Here is a 24,475-nt window from a genome sequence, read left to right as displayed (position 1 = left end):
GAAGGGTGTTTGTAGACCTGACTTTCGGATGAGTAAACCAAGGCCCAGGGAAGCCACGTAACCTTGCTCAGCGCACGTAGGCCACATGGAGCTCTAGGGACTGCAGCCCAGTCTGTTGACCCCAAAGCCTGTGGCATTCACTGCTCCCCTGTCCTGGGCTCTTGAGTTTTCTGGAGGCCTCGAGCCCTTGCAGTCCAAAGGCCTGAAACAGGAATCCGAGGCCAGGCCATGGTGGACCACCAGCTGCCTTCTCCTGAAGCCTGGCTGCATCTCTCAGGCCAGCTCTGAACACGTGTGAACCAGAGCTCCTCCTGAGCCTTTGGTCTGGCCTCCCTGTGTCCATCGGGACAGGGCGTGGCTGGGCCTCATCCCCTGCCCGGTCCCCCGGGCCTGCCTGCTGAAGGCCGGCTCCTCCGCGGGCCTCGGGCCTGCTGCTTCTGCGCCACCAAGGAAGGCTTGCGCCCCATGGCGTGAGCCAGGCGGGCCCCAGGTATACACAGAATGGCCCGGCTGCGGACCCCTGGCCAGTGCAAGGAGCCAGCATGTCCCCAGCACCATGCTGGGCCGGGTCCCCCGGGAGTCACGGACAAAGGCCTGATCCAGCAGCGAGTGAGCCTAGGAGACGGGAGATGTCAGTCTGGCTCCGTGCGGGCACTAATGAAGGAACAGTGTAAGCCTGAGCTTGACGGGCCTTCGGGGCCACAGAGGCCTCCTGGGAGAGGGACTGGGGACACACTGGCCAGGCTTCAGGGCCAGGAGGAGAGCACGGGTAGCTGGTGTGGGTGTGTTCATGCCTGTGGTAGGATACCACGCCTACAGGTGCAGGTGTCCACCTGGCTGGCCCTGGACAGGAGACAGGCCAGGGGAGGGGCTCACCCCAGGCCACTGGGAGTCAGGTCGGGCGTGGGACCGGCATCCACCACTCCCAGAGGCCTGGACATGCCCGGGCAGTGAGAGGCTGGGCACCTCTCTCATAACCCAGACTCTTCCTCCCAAGACCCGGCTTGGTTCAGTGTGGTTTCACACCAAGACTCCTAGCCCGCGTCAGGGGGGCAGAGGAACTGGGCCCCACTGCCTAGTTCAGCCCTTGCCCGGCCACTGTCTCCTTGCTGGCGCCATCCCTGATCACGTGTGGCTGTCAGCACAGCCCAGGGTTCAGCTCACTGGCCGCATCTGGGAGAAGAAACGGGCCCGGGAGTGGGAGGGCTCCAGCCTGAGGCCACCCATCCTGGAGCCCGGCTCCTCACTGCCGCGGTGGCTGGCGGCCTTTCTTGCCAGTACAGGCCCGGGCAGGTGCCCTGAGCTGCCAGAAGTCTCCTGGGGGTGGGGGTGGCACAGATGGGGGGTGTTTCCTCCCATCCCAGGCCTTACCCCACCTTCCCAGGTGGGAGCACATGGTAGCCAGGTGTGAGGTGAGGGCAGGCATGGCCTCCCAGCTGTGTCCTCTGCACTGGGGGGCAGGGCCCAGGCCGCCAGCCCCCTCCACTGTCTTCAGACAGGCTGTGGATGCCGGGGAAGCCGTGCGTGGGAGGGGGGCACACGTGCCCTCCCAGCAGGAATCCTAGGATCCTGGGTGGGTCTAGGAGCCCCTTGAAGGGGCCAGCTCAGCCTCATCCCATCCCCTCATCTGCCTGTGGCCGTGAGGTCACCTCCCACGAGCTCCTGGCTGGCTCGCCTTCCTGGCACACACACCTCCTCCCACCAAGTGGGTCCTCCCCGTGCCCACCCACAGTACATGGCTGGCTCCTTCCTCCCTGGGGGCTTGGCCCCACTGCTCCGCTTCCCTGGGCATCCCCCAGCCACCCACACTCGGGCTCCCCCTGCTCCCTGGGGTGCGCCCCAAGTCTGAGCAGGCCTCAGCAGTAAAGGATTCCAAGCACCTCCCATGTGCCAGGCCTGGGCTGGGTGCCGGGGGTCGGGAGTGCACCGGCTTCCCAGGGCTGCCGTAAGACGCCACGCACCAGGCCGCTTACCCAACAGAAGGTTCTCGTCTGGCATTTCGGAGGCTGGAAGCTCGGGATTGAGGTGTTAGCAGGGCTGGTTCATCCTGCAGCCGAGAGGCAGGGTCTGCTCCAGGCTCTCCCAGCTTCTCTGGCCGTCCTCGGCATTCCTCGGCCTGTAGGTCTCTGGCTTCATCTTCACGTGGGTTCTCCTTGTGCGGCCTCCTGATTTCACCTTATAGAAGTGAGGACAGCAGTCCTATCAGATTAGGGGCCCACCGACTCCCGTGTGACCTCACCTTAACCAGTGACCTCTGCAAAGCCCGCGCACTCGGATACGGGCAGCTTCCGGTATCCTGCGGGTTAGGACCACGGCGCGTGAATCGGGGCCACAGTGTGGCCCGTGGCTGCTGGTGGCCCGGCACATCTGCTCCACGCTCTCAGGTACTTTCTGTCTGGCAACGGCGATCCTGGGCCCAGGTGTTTCGTGACCGTGGTCCCTCGGGAGAGGGCCACGCCTTCTCGTGTCTGCTGCAGGCTCAGGGGCCCTGGCGACTGTGGGGAGGAGTCCTGGCCCACTCTGCACCCCTGCCGCCCACAAGCTTCTCGGGGCACATCCCTGGTGTGTGGGTGCTTAGAGACCACGGGTCCGGGCCCTGACTGCCTCTGGGTCCGTGGCTCGTCTCCGGCCCCTGTGAGCCTCAACTCCTCCATCCCTGTCAGGGTGGGAGGGCCAGGGGCCACCCATTCCCACATTCTGTGCATGGAACTGCTGAGCCAGCGCATCTCCTTTGTGTCATGGCCCAGAACAGGGTGGGCAATGAGGGGGCCGGCCTTCTGACCCTCGTGGGATTGGGGGCACCTGGCTAACGTCACTGTTACCCAGTGACACCAGTGTTCCTCCAACAGGCTCGGGGTCCCCACCTGCAAGTGGGGGGCCCCCAAGCACGGGACACAGCATTCGGGCCAGGCCCCAGGTAGAATTCCGGGGGGAGGGAGTGGGGCTGAGACGCAGGGAGGCAGTGCAGGGTTTGGGGCCGCAGGGAGGCAGACGACAGCAAGGGGCCTGCACGCAGCTGGCCGCTGGTATGGTGACCCAGCTGAGGAGGCACGCTGCTCATTTGCGCTAAGTGCCCCCTGGGTTCTGGAGGCTTGGCTGGGTGACAGGGCAGCCCCAAGGGGCTCCATCAATCCTGCTCCCTTGCCATCTGCCCTGACCTCAGCCCCCCAGAGGCCAGAGCCCTGCCCGCCACCCCTGCTGTGTCTCACAGGGGAGGCCAGGCTGTCTGTGGACCCACCAGGTAGGGGCTGAGGGTGGGAAGACAGAAAACCAGACACCAGTGCTCTGCGGGCGTGCTAGGTGAGGGCCAGCTAACAGCCACGAGGCAAGCCGCCCTCAGCACGGACGGGGGGTGGGCTGCGCTGTGAGCTCGCCCCCGGGCCCTGCAGGAGCCTCAGCTCTGGGCCTCTCCTTCCCACCTGCTGAGGTGCCAAGGCCCTGCTTCCTCCAGCCTCGCCCTGGCCTCCTCTGGCCCACTGCTTGGCGGTCCTTCCAGGGGTGTCTGCAGGGCGGGGTGAGTACCATCTGGTCTAGCCACTGAGCGTGTGGATGAGGAAACTGGGTCCCAGAAACGGGTCCCCAGGGCTCAGAGTCCTGTCCCTTGAGTGGTGTCTGCTGTGGGTGCTGGACCCTGGGAGGGGTCCTCTGGAAAGGAGCTGGGGGGGTCAGGCCCTGCACACCTGCCTCGGTGGGACACTAGGGGGACACTGTGCGGCCCTGTCCCATAGGCGCTGGGTATGTGGTCCAGAGTGCAAGGGTGAGGCCAGCCAGAGGGCAGAGAGCTGGGGGTCGAGGCCCCAGAGCACCCACAGGTGCAAGGAGAGATGGCAGGTCCCAGAGAACTGAGAGTATTCATGCGGGGGGTGGGGGGGCTGGGGAAGGCCCAGGACAGAAAGGGGCCAGGAAACCCTTAGGCCCGCGTGAGGCGCCATTAAGGCCCTCATGACTGCTGGGATCACAGGAGGGCCTCCTAAGGTCAGAGCTGGTGATGCCGATGGACACCAAACGCCTGAGCCCCACTGCCCTGCCTCCCTGTGAGGGTGAGGAAGGCTGGCCAGGCGGGGGACCAGGACGTCCACCCTTCCATGCATTCATCCACCGTGGGCTCACCCTCTGCCAGTTTCTGAAACACGGATATGAAAAGCCATGGGCTCTGCCTCCCAGAACATCAAAGTCTGGTGAGAAACTCAGTTGGGGCTTTCAGACCCTCCCAAACTCCGCAGGCTGGGGCTCGCAGACACTGGCCATATCTGAGTCTCATCTGCACCCCGGCCGGTCGGTCCTGGGATGGTGGCAGTGCTGCCAACACCTGGAGGGACAGGCCAGCATGACTACCTCCCTGGTGGGCAGCCGGGCCCTGGGTAGGGTGCCTCCCCAGGCTCCCTCCCCATCGGTACCAGAATCTTGGGTCGGTGGCCCTTGCATACCTTCGGGCAACGTCCCCAACACTGAGGACCCCCTTCCTGATCCTGTGATTGGCCGTCCAGGCCCATCCCTGTGTCTGAGCATGTCCTCAGTGTCTGACGCCACGTGGAGCCATGTAGACCCCCATGGTGAGCTGTGTGTGACATCTGAGTGTGTCCTCAAGCATCAGGGCCCTGAGTGCCCATCCCTGGCTCTGGGGACCAAGGGAATCCATTCCGCCCACCAGGCCCCGGGGAGAGAGATGGTGCTACCCATCGCCAGGGTTGGCTCGGATGATCACTTGCACCCCCGGTTGTCATGCAGCATGGGACACACTGGACCAACGCAACTATTTTGAAAGGATGAGCCTCTTCATTCAGCTCCCCCACTCCCTGACCTCCTCCTCTGGCATGCCGCGGCCTGCCCACACCACACTCCTGCTACTCCAGATGTCTTGGCACGCTCCCTCCGAGTGACCCAGGGACTGGCACCTCCCTATCACTGTGCATCTGGGGGGCTGGGGGACGTGGGGGCCGCTGCAGGCCAGACACACACCGCTAAAGGCAAAGGATAAGGTGGTATTTCCAACCAGGAGCAGTTACTCAGGGGGGAGTTTTTGGTTGTCACAGAGTCTTAGGGCTGGGGTTGGGGTGGCCAGGGACGCTGAGAAGTCCCGGACACTCTTGGACAGTTAGGAGGCGGCTTCCAGAAATACCAGCAGCATCTCATGAGACGCACTCGAAGCAAAGCTCTGGGCGAGGTAGAAGGAGTGGTCCGCGCAGCGCAGAGGTGGGGGCACCCGTCTCCGCCAGGCCAGGACAGCCCCGCAGGGTGGCTGGTGAGGTCAGCTCTAGAAGGAGGGTGAACTGTGGTGGGTGCGTGCAGGTGTGAAGGCAGGTCATTGGAGGCGAGGGTTCGTAACTGGGGTGCACGGAGAGGCCCAGGGAAAGAATTCAGGGAGTTGGAGAATTTGGCCGAGAAAGAAGTTACAGCTCTGTCTGTGCTAACCTCCACCCAGAACGCAACATTCTCTGTTGCTGGGAGCAAGGCGGTGACAGTGCTCCAGAATCTGGGCCGTGGCCGCCAGCAGAAGCTGCCGATGCGTTCACATCCCCTTGCATTTGCCGCCGGTGCCTCGAAATACCTTCTACGCTCCGCGCCACTCGGAGAGTCCAGCCGGTGTTAGACGTGCTGCCGGGTCGTGCGGAGCCTGCTCCGGGGAAAGCCCGCGAGGCACCCCGCCGCACCTTTGTTTTCTCATCATCTGATCGCTGTGGCACTTCGCCTGGCTTCCTTTGTGATCCTCTGCATACTTTACTTCCTAAACACCTGCAGAGGGGTCCACAGGCTTCTGCACACAGTCGCGTGGGCTCGGCACGGAGAAGAGACCGTGCTCGGGCCACGTCTGCAGCCGGGAGAGCCTGCGGGGAGGCTGGGGGCGGGGGTGGTGAGGGGCATCTGGGGGGTGATGGGGCCTCTCAAACCTGAGTCTCTCTGCATCCCTCAGCAAGTGCTCCCTGAGCTCCTACTGTGTGCTGGGCTGTTCTCCCTGCTGAAACGCAGCCACAAACCGTGCCATGGGCGCAGGGACCGGATGAGGCTCGGGGGGTCTCCCGTGAGCTGTGGCCCCACTGGCCACAATGACCCGTGTTACTTTGTAACAAGTCGAGAGAAGCAACCAGGGAATTTAGACAGACGCAGGAGGTTTGCAATCACACACACACCCCCCCCCCGACCGGGGCCTGTAGAGCTAAGACCCTTCCCCGTGCGGGGCACCCAAGGGCCCAGCCTCCTGGGCTGCCCATCCAGGACCCCTGCCTTGGGCCGTTCCCTGGTCCCACTTTCTGTGATACTGAGAGTTTGCAGTCAGAGGCCCTGGAGCACTCTGCCCACAGCTAGAGGAGGAGGAGAGGAGTTGGCTCAATGAGGAAAGTCCGCAAGACCTCATGAGAGGGAGGGGCACCGTGACCTGTGGCTCTGAGGGAGACGGCCTGCTTGCCTAACACGCACGGTCCCAGAGCCACCGTCCCTCAAATCATCGTGTTAGGAAAGAAGCAGGTCTCCAGAGGAAGCCAAAACCTGGCCTGCTGGGGTTCAAGTGCCCACGCTGACTTACTGTGTGACCTTGAGCCAATCACTGAACCTCTCTGAGCCTCACAGTGCTCTTCTGTCCAGTGGGGCTGGTAGCAGTGCCTGCTGCGTGGACAGTTGTGAGCACCAGTGCCCCCTTGTGCCCAGCCAGAGCCCGTGCTGCCCCCAAGTCCAGCCTTCCAGCGGGGCAGTGGGGGAGGTGCCCCCTGGTGGGCAGGCGGAGGACCCCTGGCCGGGGCCAGAGATCTAGGCTGGAGGAGAGGCTTCTGCCCTTCCTCAGTCACCCACTGCTGCTTCGCTCACCGCTCTGTGTGGTGTCGGCGCTTCTGCCCGGCCTGCCCGGCTCTCTGGTAGTCGAGCGCCACAGGGAAAGCTGGCCCAGCCCGTCCTGGACGGCGGCCCGTGATGAGAGACTCTGGGTGGCGTTGGAGGGTGGCAGCTGGCTTTTGGAAGAGAGCCATGGGTGGAGGCACCAGAAGTCAGCACAGGCCCTGTGTAGAGGTTGGAGGGGGATAGGAGTTGGTGCAGCAGGACCCCCGCTCACGGTCAACCTGGAGTTGGGCCTGGAGTCTGGCAGCCTGCATTCGAGGGGCCTCTCCTCCCCGGGGGCTTATGGGGCCTTCTCAGCAACTCTCTGGCTACTTTCTGGGGATGGAGCTAGTTCCACCCCCTCAGCCATCTGCTCCAGGATTGTCCTGGGCAGGACCATCCCACCTCTGTCCAGAGCTGTGTGCCTTTGTGCGTGCACTTCACCTGCTGGAAAGGGCTGGGCCGGGCAGGGGCCAAGACCCTTGGCGCCTGGGGGAGCAGAATTCCCCCCTTCCTGAGGGGCCTGGCCCTCCTCTGGCATGCTTGCAGCTTGACCGGCCCTGAGAAACTGAGCTGGAGAAGCCAGGGAATAGGGTGGTCCCCAACATTCCCACCTGCTCCCAGGACCCACAAGAGGTCAGGGTTCCACCTTTGGGGCAGTCACCTGACTGGTCCAGGTCTGGGAGCCCCCTGTGTGCTCAGCAGGGCCTGATGGGGGCTGTCTCTGGTGGTGGGTCTGTGCTCCTGGGAGGAGCATCCAGGCAGGTGTCCCTCCCCCAGTGGAAGTGGCCAGGCCTGGCCCTGCCACTAGGCTCTCATGTTCCAGGAGAGGCCTCATGTCCATACCTGGGGCTTCCAGGCTGCCAGCCTCAGGTGCCCCTGGACTCTCGTTTCCCCACCTCAACGAAGGCAGGGAGGCACGGGGGCCAGCGACATTAGGCGGCAGGTCTGAAACACTGAGCAGGTCACGTAACCTCTCCCGGCCTGTCTTCCCAGCTGTAAGATGGATATGCTCCTATCTTCTCGTTCACTGAGATAGGCCCAGTGTTCTCCAAGGAGGTTGGGGCTGTGGGTCTGAGGAAGCCAGGCGGGGCCATGTGACCCAGGGTTCCAGGGAGGGAACCTGTGTGACTTCAGTCAGGCGTCTCTCCGCACCCCACAAAGGACCGCCAGATTTAGCAGATAAAACTGCAGGCTGTCCGGTTAAATTGGTGTTCCGGGTAGTGAATAATCTTACAGTGCAGGTATGTCCTGAATATTTTAATTTGAAGTAAACGGCAGTGATGTTTCTAGTGAAAGTGTGCCCCACGTATTTAGTGTGAGTATGTTGCAAATATGGGGGGATGCTTGCTTTTTTGGTGATAAAACGTGCCTAAAAATGTTTAATCATTTTAGCTGGTTTTGCGTATCGTTGAGAGTCATTAAGTGCATTCACACTGTCGTGCAGCTGTCACCAGCCTCCATCTCCAGAACTTTCTCGTCTTCCCCAACTGGAACTCTGTCCCCATGGAACACTGACTCCTGCGCCCTGCCCCTGGCGTCTGCTCTCTGTCTCTGTGAATCTGACCACTGTAGGGACCTCGTGTCGGTGGAATCATACGGGATTTGTTGTTCCCAGTCTGGCGTCTTTACTTGGCACAACATTTTCAAGGTCAGGGTTCATCCGCCTGGTAGCAGGTGTCCTGCTTCGTTCCTTGTTAAGGCTCCAGAATATCCCATCGTGTGGATGGGCCACACTTTCTTCTCCATTCCTCTCTCCATGGACACTCAGGTTGTTTCCACCTTTTGCCTGTTAGGAGTAGTGCAGCCCTGAACAGGGGTGTGTAAAATTCCGTTCCAGTCCCTGCTTTCAATGCTTTGGGGCCAGATTTTTTTATACTAAGAAATAACGCAGTTTATCTTATATTGCCGTTCACCTGCATTCTGTCCTCCATCTCCAGCCCCCTCACTGGGGTGGCAAGGGCAGGGGCGGGCGGAGGTGCAGCCGCCAAGTCAGCCAGGGGAGGAGATCGCGGGCCCCAGGAGGCGGGCTGGCCGTGTGCAGCTCCTCACGCAGCGGAGCGAGCCTGCCTCCGCCTCCGCCTCCGCCCCCCTGCCCTGGAACCCCCCCCCCCCCGGGGACTGGAACCAGGGGAGGTCTTGCGGTGGGAGGAGTGGGGGAGGCCAGCGTTGTTCGGCGGCCACACCACGCTGAGTGACCTTGGGCACTTCAGCTCCTGCATCGCCCCATCCACGGTAGAATGAGAAAGAGGGGCCTGGCCGTAACACCCCGCACAGCACGCGCCGCAAGTCCTCCATCTCCCGCCGAGGTGGCCGGGTCTCCGTCAGAACAAGGGAGGCCTTGTGGGGAGCAAACACACCCCGAGAACCCCCTCCAGGCACCAGCACGCCCATGGCTGTCCTGCTGCCCCTGGGGAGAGGTCAGGTCAGGGAGGTCTGAGACTCCCGCGCTGGGGCCGGGATGGGGTTAAGCCTCGAATGCCAGCCCTGGACAAAGAGTCTCTCTGTACGGTTTCTTCATATGTAGTTGTTTATTGACCCAGGTCTGGCCTGGGTGCTGGGCAGGGAGGCAAGAGAAGGGGAGTGGAGGCACCCGCCAGCAGGCAGAGTGGTGCTCCTGCTGCCACGGAGGGTGGCCAACTGGGACTTGGGGAAGGCCCCAGGGTGGTGCTGTGGCCCCGAGGGACCGGGGAAGTCTTCCTGGAGGGAAAGCTGAGTGGGCATGGAAAGAGGGCTGAGCAAGGGGGAAGGGCACTGAGATCCAGAGTTAGTGGACGTGGCAGGTCACAAGCTGGATCGGGGCGACGGGCTGGGATGCCAGGCCAAGGTTGGCCGTGGCTCTGGACGTGGCTACCAGGCTTCGTGCGAAGTGGCTGGGTGAGAGGGGGTCAGCCAAGCCCTCTGCGCCTTGCTGGTCGTATTTATGGGGCCTGAGCTGAGAGCGGGCCCAGGTCACAGTGTGCCCCCACGGGCTCCGTCAGTTGGAGGGTCTGCTCGGGGTTCTGGCCCAGCTGAGAGTCCGTACCACCTCCGCCTATTGGGCGTTCCGGGGGCGGGTGGGTAGGCCTGCGCGGTGTCTTTGCGGAGAACACAGCTGAGAGGGTCTCTGAGCTGCCGTGTCTCCTCCTGCTGCTCCAGGCTGTTCCCTGTGGACCTGTCACAGGGCACCCTCAGCTGCCCCAGGCCCCAGGGGAGGGTGGGCAGAGCCCCACCACTGCCCAGCCCCCAGCAGGGACTGGCGTGTGCCGGCAGGAGTGCTCTCTGCAGCCCAGCTTGGGCCAAGGATGAGAAAGCAGGGCTCACTCCGGCCTGAGGGGTGAGGTTCGGGGGAGCACTCAGTCCTGGGCCCCAAGGGAGCACTCCCTGCCCTGCAGCCAAGACCTGGGGTCACAGGTGGCACAGACCCGGGGTCCCCTTCCTCCTGATTTGTTCTGAGGCCATGGCATGAGCTGGGAACCTTGAAGCAATCCTGGGGAGGCTAGTTGGAGGTGGCCCGGCCCCTCGGCCAGAGCTGTGACTGCATGGATGAGGCCCCCGGCCTCACCAAGGCACCCCCAAGCCTGGTGCCCACTGGCAGGGTGGCCTGCCTGGGAGGTCCCCAAGCAGGAAGTAGGCAGCACAGAGCAGCCTTGTGAGTTACCTGTGAATCCCGCTGTTTCTGGGGTCTGAGGTGCTGAGGCCTTGGAGAGGGGACCTGGATCAAGAGCTGCCCGTCAGGCAAGTGTCCCTGCCTGCCAGCTGGCTGAGAAAGGATACGGACGTGCTACTGAGTGGGTGAGAGGGTGGTGTTCTGCGGGGGGGGGGGGGGGGGGGGCAGCCGGGGGAAGGCGAGACCAGGGCCAGGGCTCCAGGGAGTAGAGGGTATCTGTGAGAGCTGTGCCGGTGTCCCAGGGGGAAGGGAGAGGCCCAAGAGTGGGCTCGTGCCCAGGGAGGAGGTAGCTGCTGGGCCCGTGCACTGGGCGCAGGTCGGGTTTGCTGTTTCCTAGGGGAGGAGATCAGCAGTGGGGAGGGAGGCCCAGGTCACTGAGGTGGGAGACTGGGGGGCGGGAGAGGGCTAAGTAGGGGATGTGCGGTACCTGATGGTGGCTTTGAGTACCCAGGCCGGGGGGAGGGGGTGGAATCTGGTCGTCGTCAGCAGAAGAGGGGGCTCCCAGGTGGTCAGCTGCCATTCTCCACCCCGGGGAGAAACCTGACACCCTCCGCCCCCCCCCCGCCCCGCCCTCCAGACCCCCGTCAGCATCCTGGGATAGGCCGTGACTCCCGAGCAGCGAGCCCCAGGCCTGCGCCGACTGGGCTGCAGGGGCCAAGCCCATCCTCCCGCCCCAGATATGGGGAGCGGCACCCGGACGGGCCGCAGGGGGCGCGGGCAGGCGGCTCGCGGGTTCCTGGGAGACGGGGCGGTGCCGAGCGCGGCGGGGCGGGGGCTGCGGGAGGAGGCGCGTCCCCGCGCCGGGAGCCGCCGCCCTCGCCGTGCGCGCCAGTGCGGTGGCGGGGCTGCCGGGGCAGCGGTGGCCGCAGCTCCTCCCCGGCTCCCGTCCGCCCGCGCCGCCTCCGAGCCCTCCGGCCCGGTCCTGCTCCTCCGCCTTCCCCCGGCCGGGTCCCCAGGCCCCCCACGCGCCCGCACCCGGAGTCGCGCGCCGCCCGGAGCGTCACCGCCACCGCAGCCTGGGACGCCGCCGCTGGAGCCGCCGCCACCGCCGCGCAGGGCTCTCGGGCCACAGCGCGGGTGGCGTCTGCGGGGCTGGGATCCAGGCTGGGTGACCCCGCCTGGGCTCCAGCCTGCCGTCTGCCCCAAGCCATCTCCATCTCCCCGGCCGCCCCCCCCCCCCGCATCCCCATCCCCAGGCTTGCCACCCCTACCTTCACTCCCTCCGCCTCAACATCCTCATTCCCACCCCTGCCCCCCATCACCACTGCCTCGGCCCCACCTTGCGTCCATCCCGCTCCCACCCTCAACCCCATCACAAGCCCTTCGTGGCCCCCGTCCACGTCCCCATCTGCTTCTCCACCCCTTCCCATCAGGAGCCCCATCGCCCAGTCCCCATGCCCACCCCATCCCCGCCGCAGCCCAGCACCCCCCACCTCTTTTCCCCTACAGTTCCCCACCTCCCCTTCCCCAGGTCCCTCTCATCCCTGCAGCATCCTAACACCCCTCCCCACCCCCATCCCTTCCTGTGCTTCCCAGCGCCTGCCGCAGCCCCCTTCCTGCAGCAAGCCCCCCTTCCTCTTCCGTCAAACTCCCCTCCCCCTCCCCTTTGCTTGCCGCAGCCCCCACGAGTCCCGTCTGCTGCCACCCCCTCCCCATGCCTGCCGCGCCCACTGCGGCAAGCCCCTTCCCCGCCAATCGCGTTGCCTTCCTCCCCCACCCTACCCCCGCCCCGCCTGCGGCAGCCCCCCCCCCACCGCGTGGCCCCCCTGCTCTCTGTCTCCCCGCCAGCCTGCCTGCCGCAGCCCCCGCACCCCCTGGGTGCCCGCCGCGCCCACTGCACCAGCGCCCGGTCCCTGCTGCGCCAGGAGCACCACCACATCTCCAGACCGCGCTGTCGCTCCCGCTCCCGCCCCACGGTGTGCGGTGCTCCGTCCTGGCCCCCTGGCCTGCAGCGGCTGGCCAGGGCACCGGGCGCCCAGCCTTTGTTCTGCCGCCTGCGACCTGCCCCTCCTGCCCACCGAGGGAGGAGGTGTCCGCAGCGATGCCCCTCGGCTTTGGGTCCCAGTGCTGGTGGAGACTCTGCCGGGCAGTGGCAGAGGGCTCCTTGGTGACGCTGTCATTTGCCTGAAATGGTGGGGGGGGGGGGGGCTTTGGGTGGTCCGGGGTAGGGAGGCAGGTTGGGTTGGTGGTAGGAGGGGTTATGGGTGCTGTTGATGTGTTAATAAGGGAGGGTAGGAGATGGTGGTTGAAATGTCCTCTGCAAGGTGGGTCCGAGGCCACCCTTCTGGATGATCAAGTGTGACCCTCTGACAGGGACCAGTCAGGGGCAAACGCTTCCGGACAGAGGGCTAAGGGAAGAAGGTCTGGAGCTCCCGTGTGGCCAGTACCCAGGGAACCTGCCTCTGTTTGCTCAGTGCCTCCCACCCCCAGCAGACTGGTGGACAATGCCAGGGGGATCCTGTGTCCACTGGAGCTGGATGGGGTCCAGGAGCAGGAGTGGGCAGGGGGCAGTTGTCCAGAGAAGAATATTGCTTGGGGGAAAGCTTTCTCTACCTGCCCACCCCCAGCCTGCCAGCAAGGCCCGATGGAGGGTCCAGAACTGAGTAAAGGGGAGTGGCGGGGAAGCAGCCCCCTTCCTGCTCCTCCAGACCCGGGCCTCTCACTCGGCGTGTTTTGGTGCCTGGAGCTGTCCACACAAGTGTGTTTCAGCCCCGTGCAGGCGGTCTGCAGTGAATTAGAGTGTCCTAAGGGTGGCTGGGTCAGTCGGTGCAGAGCCTCTGGGATGTGGCTTTAAAGACAGGTTGAGCAGACAGTCTGCATCCTCTTGTGTGAGCAGTAGAAGCTTCTGGAGAGATGGGCTTGGCATGGCGCCATCTATCCTCTGCAGTCTCCTTGGGAGGGCTCTAGCGCCACCAGTCACAGGTGGCTGCCAGGCTGGGCCTGGACACATGAGGTCTGTGTCCAGCATTGGAAATGGTGACCACTGTTGGGGTGGGTGTCTTGGGCTAAAGCATTGGGGTGACAGTGCCAGCGAGGTTGGCTGCTGGGCAGGGACGCTCTTGGGAGGCTGCCAAGACAGGACAGCTGGGAGCAGCGGCTCAGCAGGTGGCAGGAGTGCGTGAGCCTTAAAGATGTTTGAGCCACAGACTGATAGGGGCTTCGTGAAGAGGAGCCGGGGATCTGGGGTGACCCCAGGAGGTCTGAATCTGGAGGGCAGAAGATGGACATGCAGTCTGCCGCCCAGGAGGAGAAGCAGTTGCTTGCTGATGGGGTTAGGGAAGTGGGTACAGGGACTTTAACCTGAGCAGGATCAGAGGGCATCTGGGAACTTGGGGGCGGGGCCTGGCGGAGCCATGCCACAGGGACTGGGGTGAGGAATGAACTATCCTCCCCTTTCTCTCCCCAAAAAGCCTAGGAGCACCCGTGGGAGGAAGTGTCCCCACAGGCTAAGGGAAGGGAGAGTTCTGGATGTGGCCAGCTTTTGCAAAGACAGCAGAGTAACCGAGGGAGAAAGGAGGGATGGTCGCTGGCCAGCTGGGGGAGGGGTCAGTGGGAAGAGGGGACCCGCCGATGCCTCCCAGGGCGGGGAGGGGGAGCAGTACCCCCACCCCTGGGCAAGTCTCCGTTCCTCTGCGGGTATTGAGCTGAGAGGAGAGGTGGGCGTTTGGGGGTCTGGAATGACAATGTACAGAAATCCTTCAGTCTGATTTGCACACTGCCAGGGGCAGGGAGCTCACTTTCACTCCTGGCAGCCCCCCACCCGGGCACGAGTTGGCTCTGACCAGACCAGGAGGCGCAGGCTTGCATTGCAGGGGGTGCAGGGAGTGCCCTGCCAAACCCCCTCCAGCTGGCTGATGTGCAGACGCAGGCCGAGCTGGGCCAGGGTGGGCAGGAAGGAAGCATGAAGCTGCTGTGTCCTGACTTTCGCTCTCGCACCCGCCGCGCACTGCATCTGCCCTGCAGCCGGCTTGGGGGCCGCCTCAGCCCAGCCCGCCCGGGGCCTCAGGCCGGCGCCCAGGCTCTGGCTCCGTGTCTTCACTCCCGTGTGTCCGAGGAGGGAGGGAGGGACGGGGGCTGTGCTGGGGCGGCCGGAACAGCGCAGGCCACCGGGCGGCTGGACGAGGTGGCCAGGCAGGGCTGGCGAGGCTCCGGGGAGGCCGCTGGGGTGGGAGTGGTGGCCGTGCTGACAGTGCCCAGGGGCTCACTCAGAGCCTGCCCACGGCGGGGGGAGGGGGGCTCCCTGTGTCTCCCCGAGTTTCTCCCCCGCCGCCCGGGCTCTCTGCTGTCGGCATGAACTGGCAGGTTCGGGGAGGGGTCTTGCTCCAAGGGACTGGAGGGTTCAGGAGGGAGGGCAGCCAGTCACCGGCACTGTCCATCCCTGTGGCCTACAAGAGCTCTCGCTTTGGCAGCCCATGCCCACCTGAAGACCTGTGTGTGCCCACCTGCTGCCCACCCAGCCAGCCTGGCCCAAGTGCCCAGCACAGCAGAGCCCCGGGTGTCCCCCAGAAGCCCCAGGCTGGCACCTGCCCCCTGTCCCAGGGCACGTCCCCAGTTCATGTCCCCACCCCCTGGCACCATGGGGAGCCTGGCATGCAGAGGATGCTCTCCCGGCCCCTGTTGAGGCGGGGAGCTCAGCTTTCTCCCAGTTGGGTGCACAGGGACCCCATGGAGGGGACCCTCATCCTGCCCGGTGTCCTGCCTCCTGCTGGCAAGGGTCCTGGGCCACACGTCAGAGTCAGTAAAGGCCCTGAGAGAGAGGGATGGTAGGTGTTCTTGGGCCCAGTCCCTGCCTGGAGACACCTGCCCACCCCACTGCTCGCGAGAAAGGGCACAGGAGTGGAGTGTTGGCAGGTGCCTCCTATCAGGCCCTGGGGAGCCAAGGCTCCGACCCTTGACCCCAGCTGGCTCCCACAAGGCCCTGAAAGTCCTGATTCACCCAGGGGGTCAGGTCTCAGATCCCCAACTGTCACAGCCCCACAGAGCTGATGCCCTCCCAGAGATGGGCCCAGGTGGTCTTGAGCGCCAATCTGTCTACCCCAAGATTGGCCCTTTCCCAAGGTGGGGGCCACAGCCCCCCTCAGACGGACATGCTAGCATCACTTCCAGGCCCTGGCGGAAGGGGTGGTGGTCCCCCCAGACAAGCAGCCCTGCAGGGCGCAGGTGTCTGAGAGCTGAGGGCACCCAGGGCCTGGGGAGTGGGACTGCTCAGGGCCCACGTGGGAAGGGGAAGATGAAGGGGCTGGCTCCCCCCCCAGCTGCGCCCCCCAAACCTCCCCTCACCCGCCGTGTCTGAGTGGGCTCCTCCAGGCACTTCTGACAGCCTTCTTCCAGGCCCAGCCCAGCGTGCAGTGGCCCGTGGGCCGCGCAGCAGTTCGCTGTCACGCGGACGGCACAGCGCCCACACACAGCTTCTCTGTTCTGTCCGCTTCTCACCTGGCCCGGGGTCGTGCGCATCAGCGCGGGAGACAGAGATGCTCCAGCCGGGTCCGACCCGGTGGTGCCCGACAGGCTCTTTAGGGCTAATTCAGCCTCAGGATAATTATGTCTTTGTCGCCACCCCACCGCCCACCGCCGCAAGCTTCACTGGAGGCTGCCTGTGTCCTCCAGGCCTTCTGCTGGGGCTGCTGACCCTCCCAGCCCTCAGAACAGCCTCGGGACCCCCGGAGCTCTGCCCAGGCTGCTCCACCCTACTCCGCAACAGTGCACAGGTGACCCTTCCCCACAGCCCCCGTCCGGGTTAGACCCCTGCCTCCCCCGGGGCCCAGCCTTCTCCACAGCTCAGAGGCAGGAAATACAGCCTGTAGGTGGGGTGGGGTGCGGAGGGCCTGCAAGCAGGCAGCCTGACTGAGCTGCTTGGCTCCTCACGGCGTAGCGTGGACTGGACAGGAAGCCGAGTCTCTGCAATCCTCAGTTTCCTGGTCTGCAAAATGGGGTCACAGCACCCGCCTCAGAACCACAGTTGTTGTAACACTGGCACGGGCCCATTTTTAAAGGCGCCTGCTCTCTGGCCCGCACCCCTCCCTGCATGGCTCAGCGGTGTGTCTGCAGGGCTGTGTTGACTGAGCACCTGTCCCTGGGCCCAGGACGGAAGCATGGGTGGTGCGTTGCTGGGGAACATGAGGGGTGAGGAGGGCTTTCAGGTGCAGAGGAAGGGGCGCATCCCTGACGGGGGCACAGGTGTGTCCAGGCCCCCCGCATGCAGGACCACTCCTCACCAGGCACCCCCTGGTCAGTAGCCCCACCCAGGCCTGCGGTCCTCATAGGAGCTTGCACCTCTGGCCTGGTGTGGGTGGGGGGGGAGGCTCTGATTATCCTGCCCTGCCCTCTGGGGGTGGGGGATCCCTTCCTCCCTCCCCATCCTCAGCCTGGGCCCAGGCAGGGGGCACCCTGCAGGCCTGGAAGCTTGCCCCGGTGAACCGGGGGTCTGGCAGCCCCCCCGCCTCTGCACAGACAAAGGGCCCGAGGCAGTTCTGTGCTGGGCAGTTCTGGGCTGCGCCAGGACCCCTGGGATGGCCCTCCTCACCTGCATGGTGGCAGCAGGGGGCGCTGAGGGGCCAGGAGGAGCTAGGTGGGGATGACATTGGACATCCCTGCCCTGGGGCTCAGCCTTCTGCACCCCTGCTTGATGCCCACCCGCCCGGTTTGCCCCTGCAGAGGCAGCCCTACTCCTGTGTCCTGCACTGGGGACTGCACGACCTACTCAGGCCCCCGCCGGCGCTGTGCCCCCTCCCAGGGTCTGCCCAGGGCCCCCCTCCCAGCCTCCGGGGCGCCTCCTCTCTCTCACAGCAGCCCCTCCCCACAGGAGAGCACCTGCGGATCTGCCCCCAGGGCTACACGTGCTGTACCAGCGAGATGGAGGAGAAGCTGGCCAACCGCAGCCGGGCCGAGCTGGAGACCGCCCTCCTGGACAGCGGCCGCGCCCTGCAGACCACACTCGCCACCCAGCTGCAGAGCTTTGATGGTGAGCAGGCCCCCGGGCTTGGGACCACAGGACACTCACGCTGGGGGAGCTGGGCACGAGGGCACCTCTCCTGGCGAGGCGGGAGCAGAAGGCTGCCCGCATGCAGGGCCCAAGCCAAGGGGCCGTGAGCCCGGGAGCTGTCTGCAGGCACCCTCGTCCACCCTGGGGTGTGCGTAGCAATACCCGTGCACGTTTGGGGAGATCGGGCCCATCCCCTCTGTCAACCCCTCAGAGAGCACCCTCTTGCTCTAGAGGTGCCTCCTCGTCACCGGCAGACAGGGACAGGCCTTGCCCTGGCCACAGTGGTGCGGAGCCAGCAAGTAAGCATGCTGGCCAAGATCGGGGCAGGGGCCTGAGGCTGGGGCTGCCCTGCTGGGGGAGCAGGGGGCCCCGGGCGTGGCCTTCCTATCTCCAGGGCAGCTGCTGGTCGGGCCTCTCGTTCCCTGACTCTTGCCAGGTCTCGCACCAGGTCTGGGCAGAGAGCGGGTGCCCTGGCCGGCATGCTGCTGCCCACAGTGGTCACCTCCGGGGAATGGTGTGGGTGCTGGGGTGGGGCCCCCAGGAAGTGACCTGAAGTCTAACTGGAGGCGGAAGGTGCCCTGGCAGAGCCTGAGCAGAGAGAAGAGCGAGTGTGCGTCTGCAGCCACCAGGCAGCTCTGAGAGGATGTGAGGCCCATGATCTCAGCCCCTGGACTCGTGCACACCACCCCACAGCCTGACCAGGATCTCCCGCCCCAGCCAGCCCAACAGCCCAAGGCCTGGGGTGGGAGGGCAGATGTAGAGGAGCCTGGAAACCCCTGGCTGCCTAGGGCCCCAGGGCCTGTGCAGGGAGGGTGGCCATAGCTCTTGGGGATGAGTCTGAGTGGAGGTCTGTGTGGTCACAGACTGTGCAATCTCCCTGCCAGAGGAGGGTGGGTGCTGTCTGGGGGCCCCGTTCTGGGCACACAGGGTGCAGGGGCATGTCCCCAAAACCGCAGAGGTCTGCTGCACATGCTCATGCCTTGCCCCCCTGGAGGGCTTCAACAGGCCTGTCTGGGTCCCTGGGCACATCCCAAAGGCTACAGGAGATCTTCCCCGGGCCCTCAGGCCGGCCAGCTTCCAGGGAGTATGATAAGAGCTGAGGCTTCTGGAAGCAGAAGGAGGGCATCTAAGAGAAAAACGGAGAAGGAGGGCCAGACACACGGGGGGTTGGGGGGGCAGTGCAGGGAGGAACGGGCAGGAAGGAGGTGGCTCCCACTCCCTGGCTCAGAGGATCCTCCTGCCCACCTTACAGGTGATCCCAGTAGGTCACTGAAACACCCTGCGTCTGTCCCCAGCCCAGAAATGTCAACTGGAGTCCCAGCTGGAGGCCCTGAGACCCAGGAGAGGACCCCCACCCAGGCTCTTGCACCCCAGGCCATGGGGGGGTGGGGGTGAGGTCTTGAGAGTCCAGGGGGCACCCAGGGCCCTTCCAGCCTCTGCAGCCTGGGCTCTGATTCTCCCAGAGCATCAGGGGTCCCGGGCAGAGCCCCCCCCAGTCCTGCTCTGGCTGCCACAGCATGGGGGATGGGCAGGAGGACGGGAGGCCCCGGGAGGCCTCACGCCCCGCCCGCCCCCCCCCCCCCCCCGGGGCCCAGATCACTTCCAGCACCTGCTGAACGAGTCGGAGCGGGCGCTGCAGGACGCCTTCCCCAGCGCCTTCGGCGAGCTGTACACACAGAGCGCCAAGGCCTTCCGGGACCTGTACGCGGAGCTGCGCCTCTACTACCGCGGCGCCAACCTGCACCTGGAGGAGACGCTGGCCGAGTTCTGGGCCCGTCTGCTGGAGCGCCTCTTCCGGCAGCTGCACCCGCAGCTGCTGCTCCCGGACGACTACCTGGACTGCCTGGGCAAGCAGGCCGACGCGCTGCGGCCCTTCGGGGAGGCCCCGCGCGAGCTGCGCCTGCGCGCCACCCGCGCCTTCGTGGCAGCGCGCGCCTTCGTGCAAGGCCTGGGCGTGGCTGGTGACGTGGTCCGGAAGGTGGCCCAGGTGCGCAGGGTGGCCCGGGCTCTCCGGAGCCGCCGCCCCTCCTACCCGACCCCCGTCTCCCCGCCCAGGCCCCTGGGCCCTAGGGCCTTCGGGCCATCTCCCTGACCCCGGGCTGCTGCCCACCCCCCCACCCCCCGCCTCCGCGTGCAGACAGCATGTCCCAGGACAGCGCTGGTGTGGGCAGCTGTCCAGTCCCATCCTCCGTCGGGCTGGGTCCCAAGCAGGACGGGAAGGCAGAAGGGCGTGGGGCTGGATGCTGAGCCAACTGCAGGGGTCAGGTGGACGGGAGCCAAGGGGGGTAACATCGCTCAGAGGCCAGAGCAGGCTGGGGCCTGAGGCCTTCAGGGCCAGCAGGGTACCTCCCCCAAGGGGCAGCCCGAGTCAGACCCACACAGCCCCGGGCGTGAGCCACCTCCCTCTCTAGCTGGGGTCCTTAGTAAGTCCTCCTCCCAGCCAAGCCCCGGTGCCGTCATCGGCATGGAGGGCAGGCACTCTCACGCTTCCCCGTGAGCCTCAGTAACAGCACTGTTCCAGGGAGTCGCGTGCCGGGACGGCAGCAGTGAGGAGCATGAGCGGCCCCACCACTGGGAGCCTGTTTGACCATCTGAGATGAGACAGGGTCCCCAAGAAGGGCTAGGGCCAGGTGGAGGGCCCACTACCATTGAGGCAGATCTGCGGCCTCCTGACTGCTGTCCAGAGCCCTCCACCCTGGGCCTCCTTGGGGGACTGGGCACACCCAGCTGCCTTGCCTCCCCAGGTGCCCCTGGGCCCGGAGTGCACGAGGGCCGTCATGAAGCTGGCGTACTGCGCACACTGCCTGGGGGTCCCTGGCGCCCGGCCCTGCCCTGACTACTGCCGCAACGTGCTCAAGGGTTGCCTGGCCAACCAGGCCGACCTCGACGCCGAGTGGAGGAACCTTCTGGGTGAGCAGGCACTGCCACGTGCCAGAGCAGCCCAGGCCCTGCAGGAGCGGGGACAAAGCCAGGCCTGTCCTCTGGAGCACCTGGCCGTGGCCCTGGGAGGGGGAGGGGGAGGGTCCCCGGGTCAAGGGACAGGCCATTCTGAGCAGCGTGTGACTCAGACTACTGCCTGGTACGCAGCCCTCTGGGGTCATGGCTCCTCGTCCTCCCCCCTGCCATGAGCAAGCACATACATCCAACCCGCCTGTGACCTAGGGTGGGCCGCCGTGTGCATGAACTGACATGTATGTGAACCAGCGCACATGCGCTGCTGACTTGCGGCGGGCCGGCCAGCATGTACGTGTGCTGCGCATGGTGGACCGACACGCATGCACATCCGCACGTGTGAGTGGACATTGCTGATGTGAGGTGCATCGGCAGGCCCGGATGCCAACGTCTGTAAGTCCTAACGTGCGTTGACACAGCGGGCCAACACACATACATGCTGACGTGTGCTCACTTGTGTGTTATGACATGATCTGAGCCAACATGTGTCAACTGGCATATGCGTGTGGTAGGCCAGTTCAGTTCATGCCAGCACACGAGAGCTAACATGTTCACGAGCGGACACCTGGTGGGCCGGCATGCATGCACGTGCATGAGCTAGCATGTTGACATAAGGTGGCTAGTGTGCATACTTACAAAACACCCTGTGTGCGTGTGTTCGCCCTTGTGCCAGACTCCATGGTGCTCATCACCGACAAGTTCTGGGGCCCTTCGGGAGCTGAAAGCGTCATTGGCAACGTGCATTTGTGGCTGGCAGAAGCCATCAACGCCCTCCAGGACAACAAGGACGTACTCACAGCCAAGGTGCGGGCAAGCGGGTGCAGCAGGCATGGAGGGGCATCCCAGAGATGGCCTCGTGCCCCTCTAGGACCCCTGTGGTCTTCCCCCAGGTCATCCAGGGCTGTGGGAACCCCAAGGTGAACCCCCAGGGCTCCGGGCCGGAAGAGAAGCGGCACCAGGGCAAGTTGGTGTTACAGGAGAAGTCTCCCACGGGCACACTGGAGAAGCTGGTGAGCGGCCCTCAGCCTGCTGGGGCCCTGGGTGGGCGGGGGAGGGGAGGGCAGGCCGAGCAGGGCACCCCGTGACCTGACCGCTGCCTCGCAGGTCTTGGAGGCCAAGGTGCAGCTCCGAGATGCCCAGGACTTCTGGATCAGCCTTCCCAGCATGCTGTGCAGTGAGAAGGTGGCCATGAGCAGCGCCAGTGATGACCGCTGCTGGAACGGCATGGCCAAAGGCAGGTGGGTGCTGCCCGGCTGACTTCAGGCCTCACCCGGGTCCCTTGTCTGGCCTGTGTCTCCAAGTGCTATGTGCACAGGGCTGTGCCCGACGCCAGGCCCACAGGAGGACGAGGGAAGCCCGGACAGGGGTCTGGGCCAGCTCCTGCGGCATGCACCCTGCTCGGTGCATCCACACCTCACTTCTGAATATGATGCACATCCACACCCCAACAGGCCACGGGGGTCTCAGGCTTGCCAGCACCTGGACAGGAGGAGAGGGGATGGGAGGGCATGCCAGGGAAGTGCCCCTTGGTAGGGGGCAGGCAATGACCCAGGGCCTGTCCTCGGCCCTCAGGTACCTCCCGGAGGTGATGGGCGATGGCCTGGCCAATCAGATCAACAACCCCGAGGTGGAGGTGGACATCACCAAGCCTGACATGACCGTCCGCCAACAGATCATGCAGCTGAAGGTCATGACCAACCGGCTCCGCGGCGCCTACAGCGGCAATGATGTGGACTTCCAGGACGCCAGTGCGGGCGGGGCCCCAGGGACGGGAGCCAGGGGGTGGTGCAGGGGAAGGGCGCAGGGGAGGGGCCGGCCCAGGGGCTGGGCCCACACGGTGGCTCTGGCCGCTGCTGCTGCCCGGGCGTGGACACCAAGCACCCCCCCCCTACACACACACACACACACACACATTCCTGCGTCCCCAAGCACGGCCGAGCCTGGCCAGGATGTCCATCAAGCCTTGGCAGGCCCGGGCGGGTTGGGAGCTATGCTCGGGCGGAGCTGGCCTTGCCCAGCGCGGGAGGCCCCCATAGCCGGGGGCGGGGGGAGGGGTGGCTCAGAGTCTGCAGTGCTCGGGGTCCCCAGCCAGGCGGGCCTGCTGGAGCCTCCTGTCCTCCCCCCAGGTGATGACAGCAGTGGCTCGGGCAGTGGTGACAGCTGTCCAGACGACCTCTGTGACCGGAGGGTCAGCAAGAAGAACCCCAGCTCACGGACGACCCTGACCCACGCCCTCCCCGGCCTGTCGGAGCGGGAGGGCCAGAAGACCTCGGCGGCGAGCTGTCCCCAGCCCCGCGCGTCCCTGCTGCTACTTCTCCTCCCCCTGGTCCTCTCAGCCCCCAGGCCCACGTGGCGGTAACTGCCCCAGGCCCCAGGGGCCAAGGCCAGGAACTGACTTTGCCGAAACGCAAAACAGACGATATTTAATTCTCCTCGGCCTAGAGGCCCCAGGGCAGCACAGGGAGGGACGGTGAGGGACCCCGGCGCTGTGACTGCACCGGGGTAGGGCAAGGGATGCGGGCCCTCCTGGCCTCACTCCGCCGGCTACCCTGGCTTTTAATTTTGTATGAGGCCCTCAGATCAGCCAGGAACAATGTCCCTAAAAGCCATGTATTTCAGGGACCTGGGGGATGCCGGTGGCCACCTCCCGCCTGCCCGCCTGCGCCTCTCCCCCCAGCTCCCTGAGCAGTGTCCCGCTGGAGAGCGCGAGTCTGTGCTTTCCTCTCCTGCCTCCTCACACGGAGAACTTTTGGGCTCCAGGTGTCAGAAACCAAGGCCCACCCCTGGGCGCCTAAGGATCCCCAGGAGGGCATTGGGGTTTCTGCCATCCAGGGTCTAGCAGGGCCTATTGAGATTATGCATGAACCCTTCAGACTCAGCCAGGCCCCCATGATGCCGTGGCCCCCCCAGCGGCCCTCAGCATCAGGGTGAGTTCTAACTGGGAAGACACCCTTGCTGACCCGTCTGTCTGGACCTCATTCTCTCCAAGGACCAGCTGCAAGGGTCCGGGGTGCACAGGTGGGCCGCCGTGGGCACAGCCCCACCACCTCTGGGCACTGCTCTTGGCTGACCTTCGTGTGGGGCTGGGGTGTCGATCCTGGCAGTCCAAGGAGAGTCGGCTGGGCCCCCCACAGATGTGGGCACCCCCTTCGAACATGGGCCCCGCACCTGCACAGGGCCCTGCGGCTGTGCGGAGGTGCTGCCTGCGCATGCTCCTGCCTCTCATCCCCACCAGGTCCAGGGCCCCCCACTCGGGGTGACGCACGTGGGGCTGGAGGCCACACCTGGCCACAGGATGCGGGTGGCTGGTGAAACCTCAGCTCGGCCAGGAGGCCTGGCCCTGAAAGCCAGAGGGCCACCTGAGTCCCTCCTGACCCCGCCAGCTCCTGGGGGCCTGGGGGGCTTTGACAGTTAAGGGCTTTTCCAAACGTACATACATTCATAGACGCTTTCCATCTCTTCATCCAGAGCTGCTTTTTGGCTCCTCCTCCCACAGCTTGGAAGGGCTGGCGTTTCCCGGACCTGGGGGCACCCCTGCTCACTCAGGCTGTCCAGGCCCTTCCCCGGGGCCTGGGACCCTCCCTCCCTCCTTCCTGGGCCCTAGCTGCTGTGGGCCCTGGGGAGGGGGCTGGACCCTGCCAGAGAGGGGCTCAGGCAAGGGGACCCTCGAGGGTCCATGGGATGCTGAGCCACTGTGGCCAGGGACAGCAGTCCTAACCAGCACCAGGGCCCGACAAGGCCACTTAGCCCTGCTTTGCCTCACCTGTCACGCTGGTCAGGGCCCCCAGCCTGTGTCCCACCAGGCAGCGCAGTCCCACGGGCACCCCCACCCTGTAGTAACCCTGCTTGTGCCAGACTGGGGAGCTGGGCCCAGGGCCTCCTTCCCTGTAAGTGAGGGCCGGCTGGACTCTCAGGGGCTCTGGGGCAGTGGTTGCCTGCGTGCCCAGATGGCAGCATTTGGCCGCGTGTGGCCGTCCCCACGGGGGCCCGCACTGTAGGTCTCTGGAGGGGGCGGCCCCGGCCAGGCGGTGTCAGCTGGTGTCCTAATGCTCTTGAGTCCTTGTACGAATAAAAGGTTGGAGAGCTTG

At 65.2% G+C, this 24,475-nt stretch overlaps 1 protein-coding gene across 1 annotated transcript in view; it reads left to right on the top strand.

The window, feature by feature from the left end:
• Positions 1–24,475, top strand: part of GPC1 (glypican 1) — a 28,525-nt gene extending 4,050 nt beyond the window's left edge. Inside the window, exons 2-9 of the mRNA XM_028105191.1 lie at positions 17,256–17,414; positions 19,031–19,422; positions 20,180–20,345; positions 21,061–21,191; positions 21,278–21,397; positions 21,492–21,625; positions 21,960–22,135; positions 22,514–24,475. Coding sequence (XP_027960992.1) covers positions 17,256–17,414; positions 19,031–19,422; positions 20,180–20,345; positions 21,061–21,191; positions 21,278–21,397; positions 21,492–21,625; positions 21,960–22,135; positions 22,514–22,746 — 1,511 coding nt within the window. The 3' untranslated portion in view covers positions 22,747–24,475. The remainder of the gene's footprint in view (positions 1–17,255; positions 17,415–19,030; positions 19,423–20,179; positions 20,346–21,060; positions 21,192–21,277; positions 21,398–21,491; positions 21,626–21,959; positions 22,136–22,513) is intronic.

Source organism: Eumetopias jubatus, unplaced genomic scaffold (assembly GCF_037043125.1).
Source record: "Eumetopias jubatus isolate StellerSeaLion01/CBP00866 unplaced genomic scaffold, mEumJub1_p1.0 scaffold_3, whole genome shotgun sequence".
Taxonomy (NCBI): Eukaryota; Metazoa; Chordata; class Mammalia; order Carnivora; family Otariidae; genus Eumetopias; species Eumetopias jubatus.
Note: the sequence above shows the minus strand (reverse complement) of the source record. Positions and strands in the feature narration are given on the sequence as shown.